The 19,262-nt window shown below is 32.6% G+C and overlaps 1 protein-coding gene across 2 annotated transcripts in view; it reads left to right on the top strand.

Annotated features, from left to right (window-relative positions):
* Positions 1–19,262, top strand: part of RNGTT (RNA guanylyltransferase and 5'-phosphatase) — a 238,504-nt gene that overhangs the window by 7,876 nt on the left and 211,366 nt on the right. For both annotated transcript variants that reach the window (XM_033103164.1, XM_033103163.1), the window contains exons 3-6: positions 2,345–2,448; positions 2,542–2,630; positions 15,091–15,166; positions 16,373–16,613. In XM_033103164.1, coding sequence (XP_032959055.1) covers positions 2,345–2,448; positions 2,542–2,630; positions 15,091–15,166; positions 16,373–16,613 — 510 coding nt within the window. The remainder of the gene's footprint in view (positions 1–2,344; positions 2,449–2,541; positions 2,631–15,090; positions 15,167–16,372; positions 16,614–19,262) is intronic.

Raw genomic sequence — 19,262 nt, 5'->3', positions numbered from 1 at the left:
TAATATATGTATGTGTATATGTCATACACACAGATGCATTCACACACAAGCACATTATCCACACAGACACATCATACATACACACAATTCTACTTCTATATATATATATATATATATATATATATATATATATATATATATATATATATATATATATGAGGTCGGACAATTAAGTTTGCGAATTTGTTACAACAATGTTGCTAATCTTTTTGATATCAGAGGGATTATTCATTATGAATTTGTACCAACTGGACAAACAGTTAACCGAGTTTACTATTTGGAAGTGCTGAAAAGTTTGTGTGAAAAAGTTAGACGACTTGAACTTTTCGCCAACAATGCATGGCTCTTGCATCACGACAATGCACCAGCTCACATGGCACTGTCTGTGAGGGAGTTTTTAGTCAGTAAACAAATAACTGTATTGGAACACCCTCCGTACTCACCTGATCTGGCCCCCAATGACTTCTTTCTTTATCCAAAAATAAAGGAAATATTGCAAGGAAGACATTTTGATGACACTCAGGACATCAAGGGTACGCTGACAGCTCTGATAGCTATTCCAGAAAAAGAGTTCCAAAATTGCTTTGAAGGGTGGGCTAGGCGTTGGCGTCAGTGCACAACTTCCCAAGGGAAGTACTTTGAAGGTGTAGTTATATTCAGCAATGAAGTATGGAGCACTTTTTCTAGGATGAGTTCGCGAACTTAATTGTCAGACATCGTATATGGCTCAGAGCCATTAAGTCACACGATACAATTTCTCAGTTTTTTTGGTTAAAGTAGTCCTATATACCCTGTTTCCCCGAAAATAAGACCTAGCCGGACAATCAGCTCTAATGCATCTTTTGGAGCAAAAATTAATATGAGACCCGGTCTTATTAAGACCCGGTATTATATTATGTTATGTTATGTTATGTTATGTTATATTATATTATGTTACATTATAAAGACCTGGTCTTATTTTACTATAATATAAGATTGGGTCTTATATTAATTTTTGCTCCAAAAGACGCATGAGAGCTGATTGTCCAGCTAGGTCTTATTTTCGGGGAAACACGGTATTTAGAAAATTTGTATTTGCTTTCTCAGCCCCTATTTACATTCACTGGTTATTTTGAACCTGGAGAGAAACAACATGGGTTCTAATTCTAACTCATTGAAAAACTAATATGATATCTAAATCTTTGTATTTGGCAATATGTATCCTCTGAATGAATTAAGATTACTGCAGAAGCTATTTAGGAAGAGAAGTAGGCCCAGGGTAGCAAATTGAAGAAAATACCATCAAAAATACATTTTCTGTAAGGAAGAGCTCACCTGATTGGTATACCTATCTCTCTTCTACACATGCGCTAAGGAATCTGGAAAAAATCAGTAGGGCACATTATGTCAGCTAGTTATATTTTAGAAGCACACAGTTCTATTTTGTCATGTGTGAAAATGTTTTTGTCAGTTTTCCCTGTGTCACAATGGAGTTGAATTATGTAGACTCATCTCTTTTAGGCAAGTCTGACAAAAGGTACCCAATAAATACAATAACAACAAAAGAGTTAAAGATAACAATTTAGACAGCATGGATTATTTCTCTTACCATTCTTCCCAGAGAATATATGCTTCAGTATGAGGTGGAAGATGTATGATTAACGATTTTCTTGTTGGCGCAGTTCAGGTGTGTACTTCTTAGCGAGACTATCTTGCCAGGCTGAATGTGATTCTAGGTAAAGATTTTTCAAATTTATTGGCCTCTGAATAAAAGTCAACTACGTCACTTAGCACTTCACAGAATAATGATTTTTGTTCTAATGCAGGAAGAAAAACTGGCTGAGAGATGGGATTAAGGCTTCAATGAGATGCACAAATATGGCCATGTGTACAGTTCTTTATTGATTATTTAAGGGATTTACAAGGGAATTTTGACTGTGCATACATACTTTTTACCCGATAATACTTGCTTTAGAATTTAACTGCCTAACCTAACGTGATGTAGTGATGGTTGCTTAGAATGGCTGGATTGATGTTTGTCTGGAGCTTGGGTTGGGTGTATTTCAGATAGATGCTATCCCTGCACTAGCCTCTTGTCTAACAAATCATAAGTGCAGTGACAGATGCAGAAAATTATGTTGGTGTTTGCTTTCTTAGGTAGACTTTTGTGATGTTGAAGTGGAGTCTGTTTTGTATATGTTCTTGTGTCATCATTAGTTTGTGGGTTAATTTATTTCATTTAGTGCCTGCTAAGAGTGAACATAACATCTCCTTCAATATAGATGTCTGAACTGGAGTACTGCCATTTAGTCAGCTTGTTTTGGAACAAATTCAGTTGATAATAAATGTACCTTTTTTTTTTAAGGTTAAAATGGGCTTGTTGGTGGATCTGACAAATACTTCAAGGTTCTACGACAGAAATGACATAGAAAAAGAAGGAATCAAATATATAAAACTTCAGTGTAAAGGGTAAGCCATGTATTAAGATTCTTTAATATTGAAACCTCTTGCTGAGATTTGTAATCTCTTCTTTTTAAAAAAGAAATGTTTTCATATTACTAGACATGGTGAGTGCCCCACAACTGAGAATACGGAGACATTTATTCGTCTATGTGAGCGGTTTAATGAAAGAAACCCACCTGAACTTATAGGTACGTTTGACTTGACTTTTACTTTGCAATTGGGTTTCCATTCTCTTTTTTGCACGTGAGTTCATGAGTTTATTTTTATTATTATTTTTAAGTAATCACCAAGAAATGTTTCTTAAAGTAATAGACTGTTGTGAACTGTAAAATAAATATATTTTTGTAGTTTTTATATTTTTCAAGATAAAGCCCTAATTGCCCCTCTTTGGGTGTACCCTTGGGAAACTACCTTAAACCTATGTAGTTATTTTTTATAATTTTACATTTTATACCATATGTATTATTCTGAAACTTTTTTCACTCAGTATCTGAGGGTAATCCATGGTGGTATAGGTAACTGATGTTCACTTTTTTGCTGCTGTGTAATAGTCCATCATCTGAATATACAATAGCTTATCCATTTTCCTGTTGATGGACAATTCTTTTAGCAGATATTTATTGATTGCTACTCTTTGCCAGGTACATACTCTTGGAACATACCAGTGGAGAAAACAGAAAAAAGGTCCCTGATCTTCGGAGCTTGTATTCTAGTGTGGGTTTGGAGTGGGGGTGGTGGATTGAGGGAAGGCAGGCAATAAATAAATAAGTAAATTTTCTTAAAATGAGAGTTATTTAAAATGATATTTGGGTTATTTTCAGTTTTTTTTTTCACTATTATAAACCATGATGCTAGGAGTGATCTTTCAGAAGTAAATTTTCTTAAAGTGAGAGTTACTTAAAAGGATATTTGGCTTATTTTCAGTTTTTTTTTTCCTACTATAAACCATGCTGCTAGGAGTGGTCTTTCAGAAATTTTAAGGTTTGATATTGAGCTTTGATTTTTTGTTCTTTCTGGTATTTATATTGGCATATGATTTGAACTGAGGATCCAATTTAAATGTTTTCTATATAACCAATCATTTCTTTTAGTGCAGCTTATTGAGTATTTTTTCTACTGATACCTACATGCTGTAAATTAACTTCTTATATGTACTACTGGAAAATTTTTCAGTTCATTTATCTTAACTTTTTTCATAATCGTTTAAAACTTTTTTGTTTTCAATATGTTTTCTTTTGTGATTTCTTTTTTTAAATATTTTAAGCAACTTTGTATTTACCTCATTCAGAGAATTAACTGAAAAACTATTAGGAATAGTAAGGAAGTTCAGGGGATATATTTGCACACAGATAAATAAGAAAGTATCAGCAACTTTCCTGCAAATAAGCAGTAACTAGTTAGAAAATATAATTAGAGACTGGTCTCATTAATAATTTTATTAATATCGGCTAACATTTATCGAACATTTCCTCTCTAATAGTCACTCTGTGAACATTTTACATACATTATCTCATATTCTTCTCACACACAACAATCCTAGTAGGTATATATTATTTTCACCCCTGTTTTATGATAAGAAACAGGCTTGAAAAGGTTATGTGACTTGCTCAATGTCATTCACACAGCTAGTAAGGGTTAGAATTTAGATCAAATCTTAATCAATCTGAGTTGAGAATTCACACTCTAAACCAATTCTCTTGTCTGTAACAGAAGTACAAAACAAGGAGTAAAGTTACTAAGAAATGTGGAGGTCTTTATGAAGAAAATATACTTGGATATTAAAAGACTTGAAGAAATGGAGAGACATTATTTGTTTCCAAATTAATTTCAATTTTTTAATGTAATTCCAAGCAAAATCCCAATGATACTTTGGAAGAATTACTGTGGAATTAATTTCTATTTGTTAAGTCCACTGCCTCTGTTAAGTCAGTAAATATTGATTGAGCACAGAAAAAAAAGTTTGGCAAATCAAACAGGCAAGATTACGAACAAGAAAATTTTGAAAAGCAAAAGTAATGAGGGGATTTTCCTTACCAGTTATTAAAGCATAAGGTAAAACAATGGAAGCTGGAATAGTTTCCTGGTGGTAGAGGATATCTTTCAAATCAGAGGGGGAAGGGTGATTATTTAACAAATGGTGTTGAGACAATTAGCCAACTAGATGAGGAAATATATTTATTTATTTATTTATTTAAGGAGGGTGCAGCTCACAGTGGCCCATACGGGGATCGAACTGGCAACCTTGGTGTTATTAGCACTGTGCTCTAATCAACTGAGCTAACCAGCCACCCCATGAAATATATTTTAGATTAATTAAATATTTTTAAAAGGACCCATAAGTATATAGGAAAAAATATAGGTCAGTATTCATTTACTTATGGCCTGAGGAAGGTATTCCCAGTGTATCACCAAAGGCAGACTCCATGAGAAAGTGTTTCATTTCTGAGTGTTCCTGGACTACCTGCATCAGAGCCACATGAGGATGCTTATGGGGAAATGTATGTTTTAGGGCCGCATCCTGGACTTAACATACAAAACTCTGGGAATGAAGCTCAGGACTCTAGGTGTTTTTTGTTTGTTTTTTTTGTTTGTTGTTATTTTTTTGTTTTGTTTTTAACAAGGGTGATTTTTATGCACATTTAATTTTGAGAACTGCTATCAAAAATTAAAATGTGTCTATTAATAATAGTAACAGCTGCTATTAATGATTGCTTATTGAAAAATTGGGAAAAATGTTTGAAGCATATATGACAAAAATAGTATTTTTATGTACAAAGAGATTTTATAATCTAACAGGCGAAAGAGGCATTTCTCAATAGAAAAATATGGAAGACAATGAAAATGTAATTTATAAAATATGAAATACAAATAGCCAAGAAACATGAGAGATTTTTTTTTGTTCTCACTTGTTAATAAGAGATACAAATTAAAATATATGTCGTTACCTTCCCCCTTCAAATTGACAAAGAACTAAAAAAATATAACGTGAAGGACTGGATAAAATGTTTGCATTAATATACTGTTAATTAGAGTGTTAATGGATACAGCATTTCTGGAGGGACAGTTTGGTGATATTTCTCAAGATCCTTGAAAGTGTTCATACACTTGGACTCATCAAGACCACATCTCAGAATTTATTTTAAGGTCTTAGAGGTGAACATAAAGATTTATGTGAAAGGAATTTCATCACAGCTTCATTTGTAATAAAAAACAACAGCTTACGTAGCTGATGAAAGCAGGTCATTTATATTGTACAGTATGCAAGTACTGTTTAACAGAAGAACAATCATATGGGAATATATGACATAGTATTACAATATGTATATGTGTATATATTTACACATCACATGAATATGTGTAAAAAGTACACATATATACACATATATTTAGGTATACGACTAGACGATAAACAGCCTAAGCTAGCATCGAGGCCTTTATTGGAACGATTTAGAAACTTTTCTCATTTGAGAGAAACCGTTGTAGGGGTATATGCTAAGTATTCTTGAAGAATTCAAAGAAGGGCAGTTGAGAAACCTTAACGTCTGGAATCAGATGTCACGATTTCAGAAAGAGTAACACTTTCAGGTTTAGGGGAATAAGTTGACCGTTGATATAAATTGTTCAGTTGTATTCTTGGAAAAAGTGATAAGAAAAATTTCTAAATTGATTGTTTTACAGGTTGTAAAAATTATAGAACTCTGCTACAATATATATTATTATGTATGTCTTTTATTACGGGTAGTGATTCTGTTTATGTGGATTGAAGTGGAAACATTTGCTTTGGGCCTGCCAAGTTTTCCAGCACAGATTGTATTGGCAATTATTTAATGTAGTAATATTCTGAAGATAATAACAGAAACTGGTCTTAGAGTTAGTTGCTGGTAATGCCTTTTCCTGCAAAGGGAAGTAAGGAATCAAGTTTAAGTGGCCTGCTTTTACAATATTTTCATTGTGTTTTAGTATCAGTGATGGAATTTTCATCAGCTTTGCACACATTCTTGCTCAAGCATACTTTCTTGAGTAAACATTTGAGACTAACAGTAAACATTTGTGACATAGTGAAAATGAGACTCATTTATTTTCAAAGCTACTCTTTTAAAAAAAAAAATCGTCTTTAAATTAGCTGATGTAATTGGTAATTTATGCGCTTAGCCTGGTTGTGGAATAATGCTGTATAGGCTTAGTGGAAATGTTAAGTTCTTGAAACATTTACCACAGATGCCTGAAATGTTTTCTGATCTTTAGGAAGAACTACAGTTTCATAATCCCGTACCTGATGCCCTTTGGTCGGATGTCTCTAGTTTTTTACCATATATCAACTCCCCTGAGGGCAGTACCCCCTGATTATTTGTATTATGGAAGTTTCAAATACATCGAAAGTGGGGAGAATAGTAAAATGAGATCTCATGTATCTGTCAGCCAGCTTCAGTAGTTATCTTTTGCTGATTTTTTCATCTTTCCTCTCCTCCCTTTAACAAATTGTTTTGAGTATTTTAAAGCAAATCATAGACATACTGTTTTACTAAAAATGTTTCAGTAAGCATCTCTAACTGATTAGGATTTTTGGTTATTCTATAACCACCATGCAGTTACACCAAATAGAATAATTGAAAATCCCTTAGTATCTAAAGCCTAGTTCATTTCTAGGTTTCCTCAATTATCTAAAAAATATCTTTTCCAAGTTAGATTTTCAAACCAAGATCCAACAGTGTCCATGTATTTTGTCGTTATGTCTGTTAAGTCTCTCTGATTCTCTTTTTTAAGTGACATCAATTTGTTGGATAAACCAGGTCATTGGCCCTATGAAATATTCCATGTTCTGGATTTATCTGATTGATTTCTCATGGTATCAGTTACCTTGTTCCTTTATCTCTTGTATGTGGTGTAAACTGGTAGTTAAATCTAGAGACATAGTTATATTCAGTTTTAGGGTTTTAGACAGAACACTTTATAGTTGGTGGTGTATGGTTCCTTTCACGCTACATCAGGAAGCACATAATGTCTGGTTGTCCCACTTTTACTAGTACTAACGGGTAAGTGGGTTCAGGTGGTGGCAGCTTGTTTTCTCTGTGATAAAGTTCTTTATCTGTTTTTTATCTAATGATTTTAGTATCCATTAATGATTGTTGCCTTGATCCAATATTTCATTAGGGGTTGCAAAATGATTTTTCTTATTCTCTTATTTTTTTTTTTTATGTATTAGCTGGAATTCTTCTTTAGTAAGGAACCATTTCTTAATTTGTTTATCCTGAAATGCAGTTTGTACTGTAAAGGCAAAATAAATATTTGATTCTTTCCTTTTATGTATTTCTCTATTTTCAGAACAGTGAGTTGGTATCTTAGCAGTCTCTAGTAGTGACTGATAAATTTTATTTTTTTGGAGTATCTGTAGGAACTGTATATTTTTATACAGTTGATGTATTTAAATCGGTTGCAGTCAGTATTGATTCTTATGTCCAAATTGCTTCATCCTAGGCCAGTGGAAGCCCCTTCAAGTTGGTTTCTGTATCCTTCTATCACCCTATCAGTCTTTGATGGTTTCTTGTTTTCTGGCATGAGATGTTTTCCAGATTCAGTTATTTTTCTAAGGAGCCTGGTTCCTGAGTTCCTTTTAGTGGAAAATAATGGAGATAATCTCAGTGTTAGAGAGCATTCCATAATTAAACACTTGAACATTTTTTTGCAATTGAACATATGAATATTCTTTCACACTAAGAGGGAAAAATAGACTGTAAATAATGTCACATCAGTTCAGGTCAGTTTTTGTCCCCAAATGATTTACAAAAAAAATCTTATTTTTTTAGAACTTTTTTGAAATTATAATTGCAAATAAGAGATTATGGAAGTATAGTGCATTTGTTTGCATGTACAGAAGTAACTTGAGAATAAGAATTTTGTGGGGTGGAGAAAATCTGTTTTGTGTTAAAAGAGAAACAGCTCAATTCTTGGTAAATGGTAGACTATGTATAAGATACATAGCTTAACTAATGCTTCCAATTACTTTAGGTGTTTCTGGTTATAAGTACATGTGACAGATTTGTAAATATAAATTTTCATGAGTAGCACACACTTATTTATGTAAAAAGCATTTCTTTTAAATAAAAATATTTAAGATAGCTTGGCACATCATAAGTTCTTTGTAAGTGTAAGTTTCTTTTTTTTGTTCTTATTTTGTTGCTCATTTAGATGAGGTCTCAACCTCAGCACTGTTGACATTTTGTACTCGTAATTCTTTGTGCATTGCAGGATGTTAAACAGAATCCCTGGTCTCTACCCTCCAAATGCTAGTTGTGACTATTAAAATTATCTCCTGACATTGCCAGGTGTTCGGGGGTTGAGGGTTGGCGGGCAAAATTGCCCCAGTGTAAAACCACTGATATAGACAGATCAGGTAAATTTTTTGATCCTAAAAATATAATGTATCTGATTGGTGAGATAGAAATGAAATTGTGTATTGAAATCAGGCTTCATTTAAAGATATATTGTCACTAGTCCTTTATAAGTCATCTCTTCCTAATTTATACTTATATATCTAGTATGTATATTTACATACTTACAGTTCATCTTTCTCTCCTTTTGTTGGGGAGATGGTTTTTTCTCTTGATTTGATTTTAAAAGAACTACAGTTTTCCCTTAATGCGTAGATTAGTGTTAATATTGTTTAAAATGCTATGTAAATTTATTTCATTTATTAGCTTACCTAGAAAATGAAGACAAATTTGAATAAGAAGTTGACTTGAAATACTTAATAGTGAGCTAATCTTTAGTTATAAATTGTACTTTACTTGCCACTAGATGGACCCATTTTCATAATAAACGGAGGAAAACTGAAATTTTAACATTGAAGACATATTAGACTAAGCTTGTAGTATACTTAATGGACTGTATAGTTAATGGAATTTTTTTACATTAAATACATAATTTTCCAAATTTTTTGTAGAGTTTTGTCAATAATACTGAAACTTTATATGTCTTGTTATAATAGAATATTAAAAGAGCAATTGTACTTTCTTACATTATATATTCTCACATGACTGAATCACTTAATTGGCAATTCTTACATTTTCTATTCATAAAAATATTTAGTTGATCTTGCTAGAGTAAATTAATTAGATGGTTTTGGTGAGAAACATCTAAAGTTAGAACATTTATTGCTTAAATTGGTCTGAAATATAAAGTAGAAAGGAAATTTACCTGTTGGGTTAAGCTACATGTTGAATTTAAAAGTCTTTACAGCTAAACATCTTTGTGTAACTTTTTTGAGGCCCCTTTTCTTACAAAGCAATGAACATGATGGAACTTACAGAGTTTAAAGACTATAGACATTTATTTCTAAGGGGGGATCTTTTTGTGTTCAAGGCTGAGATCTATTTTTTTACCTTGTCCCTTCAGAAACTTCAGTTATAATATATCCTTGTTGTCAACCTCTGTGATTTAAGTAGGTCCTTCTCAATCTGTAAACATACCTAAGCCTCTCATGTTATACGATACCACCTCCCCCCAAAAACCGCCACTTTTCATTCTGTTTTATATTTCCCTTTTCCCTTTCACAGCTGACGTTTTGAAAGATGGATACTTGAATCCGGTTTATTTGCATTCACTTCATTGCAATCTGGAGTCTTCCATCTGCAGTGTTAATCAAATAGTGACTTTCAGTTCTAATTATCATGTGACATTTAAACAATTGAACACTCATATCTTGAAATTTCCTCTTTCCTGGATGTACATGACCCCATGTTCCCTAAGAATGACAATTCATTCTTAGTCTTTGTTTATTGTCCACCCACCCCCACACTTATTCTTGAAAGGTTGGTTTTCCTCAAATTTCATCCTTAATTTTTTTGTCTTATTTTACATACTCATTCTTGGTGATCTTATGTGTACCACAGACCCCTTCCATAATTAACTGTATAACTGATTATTCTTGAATCTACAATTCCAGCCAGACCACTTTGTGAAACTCTGTCGTTATTTCCAAATACTCGTCAATCCCGTGAGAACCTTAAACTCAGCATGTCCAGCTGTACTCATTACCTTGCCCACAGACTGGTGTAAACTGTACTTCCTTCCTATCCTTGTAAATGGTACCACTGCCCAATTAGTCACCTGAGTCAGAAACCAAAGACTCCTTTTAAATCATTTCTCTTAGTGTTGTCAGTCTTTCACCCCTCAAGTTGCAGATACTACCTTAAATGTCTCTTTAGTCCGCCTCTGATTATTTCCCTCCACAGAATCTTACTTATCTCACACGTTCGCGTAAGTTACTGGGATGGCTTCCTTACTGGTTTTCTTGCTTTCGTTGTTGCTGCTTCTTTATTTCTGTTGAGCTGCTATTGGAGTGGATTTGCTGAAATCTGCTAATTTTTTTGCCATGCTTAAGATTCTTTACTATCCCTCCATGCTCCTATAATCTCTTCAGTGTGGTGCACACGTTTCTTCCAGATTTTGACCCTCTCATTGTCTCCAGCTGCATTTGGCATTACTTTCTTATCATACTCCATGCTCTAGCCAGTATGGTTCATTTAAAGTCTATTTTGATTCATAAATTTTAATTTGCACAAATTGCTCTTATTGTCTGCAGTTCCTTTGTATCCTTGTTGATTGAGCGTTGTTCATTGACTAAGATTTTGATTCTAAATATTAACGATCATTTTCTTTACTATGGATGTAGAAATAGATGATTTGGCTCAATTGATAGTAACTCTAAGCTACAGATTTTCAAATGTTTTTTTAAGTAGCAAAAACCGTTTTTGGAAAGAAATCTTAACCTATTACAGAAATGAGGTGAAAATGATATTTTATTGGTATGCTTTTAAAAACCTATCCAATTTATAACATTTTCAGTAAAGTCAATTACTGAAAACAAGGCCATGCTGATGGACGTTACCATTTGGAATGTGTTATTAAAGCCAGTTGCAGACTTGTGCTTGCATCTCGCTTTAACAGCTAGCTTTTCAAAAAAAATCAACAGTATTGCATGTAATTTATATACTCATATAATAAACTGCATTCCTTTGAAGTGTACAGTTTAATGAGTTTGGACAGATACAGACACCTGTGAAACCACAGTCAAGATTCAGAGCCTTTGCGTCACATGTTCCTTTGTGTTCATCCTTTCTTCAACCCTTCACTGTGGGTTAAGCAATCACTTTCTACTTTCTGTCAGTGTGGATTAGTTCGCATCTTCTAGAATTTTTCAAATGAAGTGTATTTGACCTATAACTGCAATTTAAAGTTTACAACATGTTAATTTGATACATTTATACATTGTAATATGATTGCTGTTATACTATAATTAGCACTTATGTTACATAATTATCCTTTCTTTTTAGTGATTGGAATAATTAAATTCTAATTTCTTAGCAAGTTTTATGATTACAATACAGTATTGTTGTCTGTATTTACTGTACTTGTGCGTTAGATCTCTAGGTCTTATTTTGCAAGTTTGTACACTTAAACAACATCTATCCTGTGCACCACCCCCCACCCCGGGTATCCACCATTTTACTCTATATTTTTTATGAATTTGGCATTTTTAGATTTCACATATAAGTGATATTATACACTACTCTTTGTCTGATTGTCTCACTTAGCATAATGTGGTCAAGGTCCGTCTGTGTTGTTGCAATGGTGGGATGTCCACATCTTCTTTATCCATTCACCCATTGATGGCCACTTAGGTTGTTTCCATGTCTTGGCTATTGTAAATAATGTTGCAATAATCATAGGAGTTGATACATTTCTTCCATATCCTGTTTTTATTTCCTTTGCGTATATATTCAGAAGTGGAATTGCTGGATCATATAGCAGATCTATTTTAATTTTTTGAGAAACGTTTATGTTTTCCGTAGTGGTTGAACCAATTTTCATTGCCACCAACAGTGCACAAGAGTTCCTTTTTCTCCACATTCTTGTCAACACTTATCTGTTATCTTCTTGATGATAGCCATTTTAATATGTGTGAGGTGATACTGTGTTTCCCGGAAAATAAGACTGGGTCTTACATTAATTTTTGCTCCAAAAGACGCATTAGGGCATATGTTTAGGGGATGTCATCCTGAAAAATCATGCTAGGGCTTATTTTCCGGTTAGGATTTATTTTCGGGGAAACACGGTAGCTCATTGTGGTTTTAACTGGCATTTTCCTGATGATTAGTGCTGTTGAGCATCATTGCATATACCTGTTAGCCATGTGGATGTCTTCTTTAGTAAAATGTCTATTAAGATTTTATGCCCATTTTTTATTGGACTTTTTTTTGTTATTGAATTGTATGATTTTTAAATATATTTTCAACATTAGGCCCTTATCTGATATATGGTCTGCATAAATTTTCTCCCATTCTATAGGTTTCCTTTTCATTTTGTTAATTGTTTCTTCTGCTGGGCAGACACTTTTAAGTTTAATATAATCCCATTTGTTGATTTTTGCTTTGTGCTTTTGGTCTGATACCCAAAAGTCATTGTCAAGTAGCTTCTTCCCTACATTTTCTTCTAGGAGTTTTATGGTATTGGATCTTATGTCTTTGATCCATTTCAAGTTAATTTTTGTGAGTGGTGTAAGTTAGGGGTCCAGGTTCGTTGTTCTACATATGTTTATCCAGTTTCCCCACCACCATTTGTTGAAGAGACTCTCCTTTCCCCATTTAGTGTTATTGTCTCTCTTGTTGAATATTAGTTGACTGTATATGTGAGGTTTATTTCTGGGCTCTGTATCCATTGGTCTGTGTGTCTAGTTTTATACCAGTGCCATACTGGAATTATTACAGTAGCTTTGTAATATATTTTGAAAGCAGGAACTGTGATGTCTCTGGTTTTGTTTTATTCCCCTCGGGATTGCTTTGGCTATTCAGGGCCTTTTGTGGTCCTATACAGATTTTTGCATTTTGTAGAATTTTATGTAAATGAAATTACATACGTACTTTTCTTTTTGTTTTCTGACTTCTTTCACACAGCGTAATGGTTTTGAAATCATTCTCGTATCATTTATTAGTAATTTGTTCCTTTTTATGGCTGAGTGTATTCATTGTATACAACATGTTTATCCTTTCACCTGATGATTAACATTTGGTAGGTTTGCACTTTTTGGCCATTATGAATAAAGTTGCTGTGGACATTTGTGTTGGGATTGTAGTGGACATTCGTCTTTATGTATAAGTTTGTGAAGCACATATGTTTTTATTTTTCTTGGGTAAATAACTGGGCTTAGAATGTCTGGGTTATTTGATACAGCTGTATTTTTCGCTTTTTAAGAAAGTGCCCAACTCTTTTCCAAGGTGACTGTGCCATTTCCATTTCCAGAAGCATATGAGGGTTCTGGTTCCTCTCCATCCTCACATTTGTTGTGGTCAGTGTTTTTGGTTTTAGTTGTTCTGATTAATGTGTAGTGGAATCTCATTGAGGAATCTCATTTAATTTGCATTTTCCAGATGATTAATAATGTTGATCATCTTTTCATGTGCTTCTTGACTATTTGCATATGTTCTTTTGTAAAGTGTCTGTTCAAATCTTTTGCCTGGTTTTTAAAAAATTGGGTTGTTTCATCTTATTACTGAGTTGTAAGAGTTCTTTATATATTCTGGATACAAGTCCTTTGTCAGGTATATGTACTGTGAATATTTTCTGTGCCTGGTGTTTTTATTTTCCTCAAGCATCTTCTAAAGAGCAAACATTTACTATTTTGAAGTAGTCCAATTTATCAGTATTTCCTTTTACTTTATGTTTTATCTAAGAAATTTTTTCCTACACTAAGGTTGCAAAGATTTTCTCCCATATTTTCTTCTAGAAGTTTTGTAATTCTGACTTTTAGTTTATTTCTGTAGTTGATTTTCGTTGCTTTCTACCAGGATGTTTTATATACACAGAAAAGAGTAGTTTGTAAAAGGTAACATTAAAAAGAAAGATATATATTCTTGAATGTCAGGATATCCTCCCATTAAACAGAGATAATAGGAAAACCTCCACTTTGAGGTTTGCAGGAGAGTGAATTAACCTGAAGGCAGTAATGCTTTCATGTGGCAGTTTGCATCAAGCTGTTCTTACTTTTTCGAAGTAATTATAATGATTTAAAAATGCAATCATTTTTGTAATTTATGAAGCCCATTTGCAGCTTTTTAAAATATAGAGGTGGGGCCACACTGATCTCAAATATGTCCTGAAAAAAAGGTTTAAGAAAAACAAATACCTTTTTCTCAGCAGGTTTTTTTCCTAAAAGTTTATTTTGAAAGATTATAAGCTAATGTAATGATACAGTAAGTTGGTTTCCAGAGAACTTAGAGTCAAGTGTCGTGTGTGTGTATGTATGTGTATTTGTGTGTGTGTGATTGTGTGTGTGTATGTTTGATTAAAATACCTCCTTATTTAAAATATACTTGGAATCTTTTAGTTTTAAGAGAAATCTTTAGACCTTACAGACAATTTGTAACTAATAAATCAACATGTAGTACATTTAAAGTTCTAGCTAATGTTATGAATTAGACTCTAAGCAACTTAAACTGACAAGTTATTAATAGTTATAAGAAAGGGCTGAGTTTTTAAAAATGTAGTTATTTTATAAAATGATTGAAATGTTTTGATTGCAGGTTGGAATTTTAAAGTAAAATGTGGTCTCTGAAATTATTAATTTTAAACCAAAGCTACTTTATTTTCTAGGTGTTCACTGTACCCATGGTTTCAATCGCACTGGTTTCCTCATATGTGCCTTTTTGGTGGAGAAAATGGATTGGAGGTATTTGTTTCTTGTTATAATGGAAGATATATTTAGTAATTAATAAAAACATTTTTATTGACTTTTTAGTTTTAGCACTTTATATTGCCAAATTTTTGGTGAAGTTATAATTAATATAATTTGAATTTGTTTTCATTTTAGATTTGGTTAATCTTTAGAATACCATTCATTATCTGGTGTTTTTGTACTAAGTAGCCCTGTAGTTGAGTGCTTATGGATCCCATATACTATGTATTTTCTTGTCCAGATGTTTTTTCACATCTTACAGGATTATCAGAGACAAGTTCTCCCAATATTTCGTGTTTTTATTCATCTTTGGATGTTACTATTGTTATCCTTTTTTAAATAGTACCTTTTTATAGCTGTTGAATACTAGGAAAAACTTATAATGCTATACAGAGAAGGTATTTTTGGAACAGAGTTACTCTATTTAAATCAATCAGCATGTCTTTATTAAGCACCTGTTATTTTGTCAAGTGCCTTTTTAGCTTCTGAGACATTAGAACCCTAGTTACTCAAAATTCCTGAGAGAATGGAATCTTACTAACTGAATTTCCTCCTTTACTGATTGAAGGTCATTATTTTGGTTACAAAGCCTTTTACATAGTAGGTCCTTCTCTGAATATAATCAGCTGAAGTATGCATGTGATTTTATATTTTATTTCCTTGCTCGTGCATCCTAAGTGGTTCTCTTCTGCATGCACTTCTAGCTCAGCTTTTCTGGCCTTTCTTATGCTGTAAACAATAATCCCAGAGTCCTGTGTCAGACTCAGCTTATGCCTAGCCTTTCTCTGATGACCGATGTTCTTATTGCCTGGGTCTGTTGAAAGTTCCTGAAAAACCAGCATGCTTTTTACTTTCATTCATATTGCTATTCACATTTTTTTGACTGATGTTTCCCTCAGAGTCAGACCTCAACCTTCAAAGCTTTATTTAAATCCTTCACAGACTATACAGGTCTCTTCCGTACACTCATTGCAATTTACCTCTGGAGTTTAGGAATTACTGATGTACCTTATATTAAAATTGTTTCGGAATGAATGTGTCCCTTCGTAGATTGAATGCCTTAAGAACAGGACTGTGATTTGTTTATTTTATAAATCTCTAACGTACTTTGTTTGGTGCCATAAATTTAATAAGTGAGTTTTAATAAATTTGCATAAATGGAGAGTAGTGAGGAAATTGCATGGTGTTTGTTTTCCATAGTATTGAAGCAGCAGTTGCTACTTTTGCTCAAGCCAGACCACCAGGAATTTATAAGGGTGATTATTTGAAAGAACTTTTTCGTCGCTATGGTGATATAGAGGAAGCACCACCCCCACCTCTATTGCCAGATTGGTGTTTTGAGGATGATGAAGATGAAGATGAGGATGAGGATGGAAGAAAGGAATCAGAACCTGGGTCAAGTGCCTCCTTTGGCAAAAGGAGAAAAGAACGGTTAAAACTGGTAATGTTTAAAATTATTATAGTCTTTACCTTTTTCTTCACCAGGTTTATTGAGATTTATGCAAATGCAATGTTGACTGTATTTGTTTTACTAGATTTGTGAGGTTATTTCATTCTGGCTATTTCTAAAGATTCCTGATAGCCATGTGTCTGCCTTTTCTACAAGAAAAGTCTCAGTTACATAAATTCATCCTGTTTTTGTTTCTTAGGTAAAGCAAAGAACTCTTAGACCTTAGATTGAGAATTTACTATTTCTTTGCAAAGTATTGTGAGATCCCAACTAAGTATCTAGTGAAAATTTTACTAATGCTTTACAAAAATCTCACAGAGTTAAAATAACTTTACATATGCATTCTCCTTCCCCGTGGTGGTATTTTCATATTTTCTGTAAAGTTGAACCAAGAAGACTTTTACTTCTATGACAAACTCCTATTAATCTTCTAGAAATAAAAGCCTAACTAAAAACATTAGGAGTTAATCTCCCTTTCTTGGAAGGATAGGAGAGATGTGGAGAAGAAAAGTACGGGTTGTACTTGTGTGTACACAGGTATGTGCTCTCAGCCAAAGGGTAAGTTAGGGAAAGTGTGGAGATAATTAAGTGCTAATGAAGTTAATAATTAAGGTGTGTGGGAATCATGGTTGAGCAGTAAACAACCACAGCCTTTATTAATAGGCTGTGATTCACAGGCAAGGAAGAAAATGTCTTGTTCTATGTAAATCATATAATGGTTATTTTAGGCTTTTAAAAAAAGTCCCTTGTTTGAAAAACATTTGTATGTATTTACACGTTTCAAACTTCAAAACTCTAAGGCCACTAAAAGTGTGAATTGCTTTGAAACAGAAATAATTTCAAAAATAGCTTATTATTCTTTTAGTGTAACATTATTTCCTGGATTTAGATATAAGAAATTACTGAATCATATACCTAGAAAAATAGGAATCACATTCTAAAGAAAGTCTAGTAGAATAACATAACATACAGATGATTATCCTTTTATGATACCATTTTTATACAGGATATTTTTTAAGAATAATGATCATGAGCATATGCTTAATGTGTTTTTGAATTATGTTATAGTATTTTAATGTGTAAAAGAGTTTAAAACAAAGAGTTACTATTTTGCAAAATGGAGTAAAGTTTGCAGGTTTTGTTTTTGTATTTTTTTGGCCAGCAGAAAGGGTCTTAAAAATGACATTTATTTTATAATATCAAGTACCATCAAATTCCTATAGTTGCACATGAGCTCAAGCAGCATTAAGAGAAAAATATCCAAGATGGGCATTTTTTAAAAAAATGAAAGTAAATAACATTCAATATAAAATCCCAAACCTAGTTTCTCCTGTTTTGTTTAGTCAGTTACTAAGAGGAGTATTTTATAAATTCTCTTCTATGATTGTGGATTTACCTGTTTCTCCTGTTAGTTCTGTCAGGTTTGCTTTATGTTTTGGGGTGATATTATTTGGGGTGATATTATTATTATACAAATATGTGTAAAAGATTATTTTATCTTTGTAGTGTCTTAACTTTTAGCATTGTAAAATATCTGATATTAGTATGATTGTACAAATGTTTTTTGGATAGTGTTTATATGAAATATCTTTTTTCTGTCCTTTTACTTTTGATATTTATTTATCCTTTATTTAAGGTATTATGTCTCTTATAAATATCATGTTGGGTTTTATTTATCCAGCCAACAGTTTTTGCCTCATTGGAGTATTTAGTTCATGTACATTTATTTTACTGATTTACTTATTTTAGATTTACTGATTGTTCTACTGTCTGTTTTTGTTTGTCCCATTTGTGGTATGTTTCTTTTTATCTTTCTTTCTTGCCTCCTTTATACTCAATTTTTTTTTTTTTTAATTCTGTCACCCCTGCCCGTTGCCTATTAGTTTTACTAGTTTACTAGTTTTTTAGTGGTTACCCAAGATTTTAGTATTCATCTTTGACTTGTTAAAGTCTGGTATATATTAATACTTTTGCCACTTTTTAGACAATGCAAGAATCTCAGAAAATACGTTTTTGGTGTTATGTATTTTAATTCTATAAAAATTTAAAACCCCATAAGGCATCATCATCATCATCATCATTGTTTTGTATAGTTAATATTCATTAGCTATACCCACATATTTATGCTTTCTAGTGCTCTTCATTCTTTTATATATTTTTGTGGTTTCATTTGGATAGTTTTCCTTCTGACTGAAGAGCTCTCTTTAGTATTTTCTTTAATATGGGTCTGCTGTGATACATTCCTTTAGTATTTGTGTGAAAATGTCTGTTTTTTTGTCATCATTTTGAAGAATGTTCGTAGAATTCTGGGTTGGCACTTTGGAAATATTATTCCATAATGTATTTCTGTTGAGAAGTTGCTTCTTTGAAGGTAATCTTTTTGTTTTTGATTTTCAACAGTTTTGTAATGATGTTTCTACTTGTGGTTTTCTTTGTATTTATCCTGCTTCCTATTTACTGTGACTCTAGAATCTATGGTTGGATTTTTTTAAAAAAGTTAGTTTTAGATAATTTTTTGCTATTAATATCTTCAAATATTGTTTCAGATCCATTCTTTCTCTCTTCTCCTTTTGGGCCTTACTCAGTAGGCTCCTTTTTTTTTTTTTTAATGTCTCTTAAATTCTTTAGTATATTTGCCAT

The sequence above is a fragment of the Rhinolophus ferrumequinum genome, chromosome 3 (genome assembly GCF_004115265.2).
Source record: "Rhinolophus ferrumequinum isolate MPI-CBG mRhiFer1 chromosome 3, mRhiFer1_v1.p, whole genome shotgun sequence".
Taxonomy (NCBI): Eukaryota; Metazoa; Chordata; class Mammalia; order Chiroptera; family Rhinolophidae; genus Rhinolophus; species Rhinolophus ferrumequinum.
This window is presented reverse-complemented; position numbering and strand designations above follow the sequence as displayed.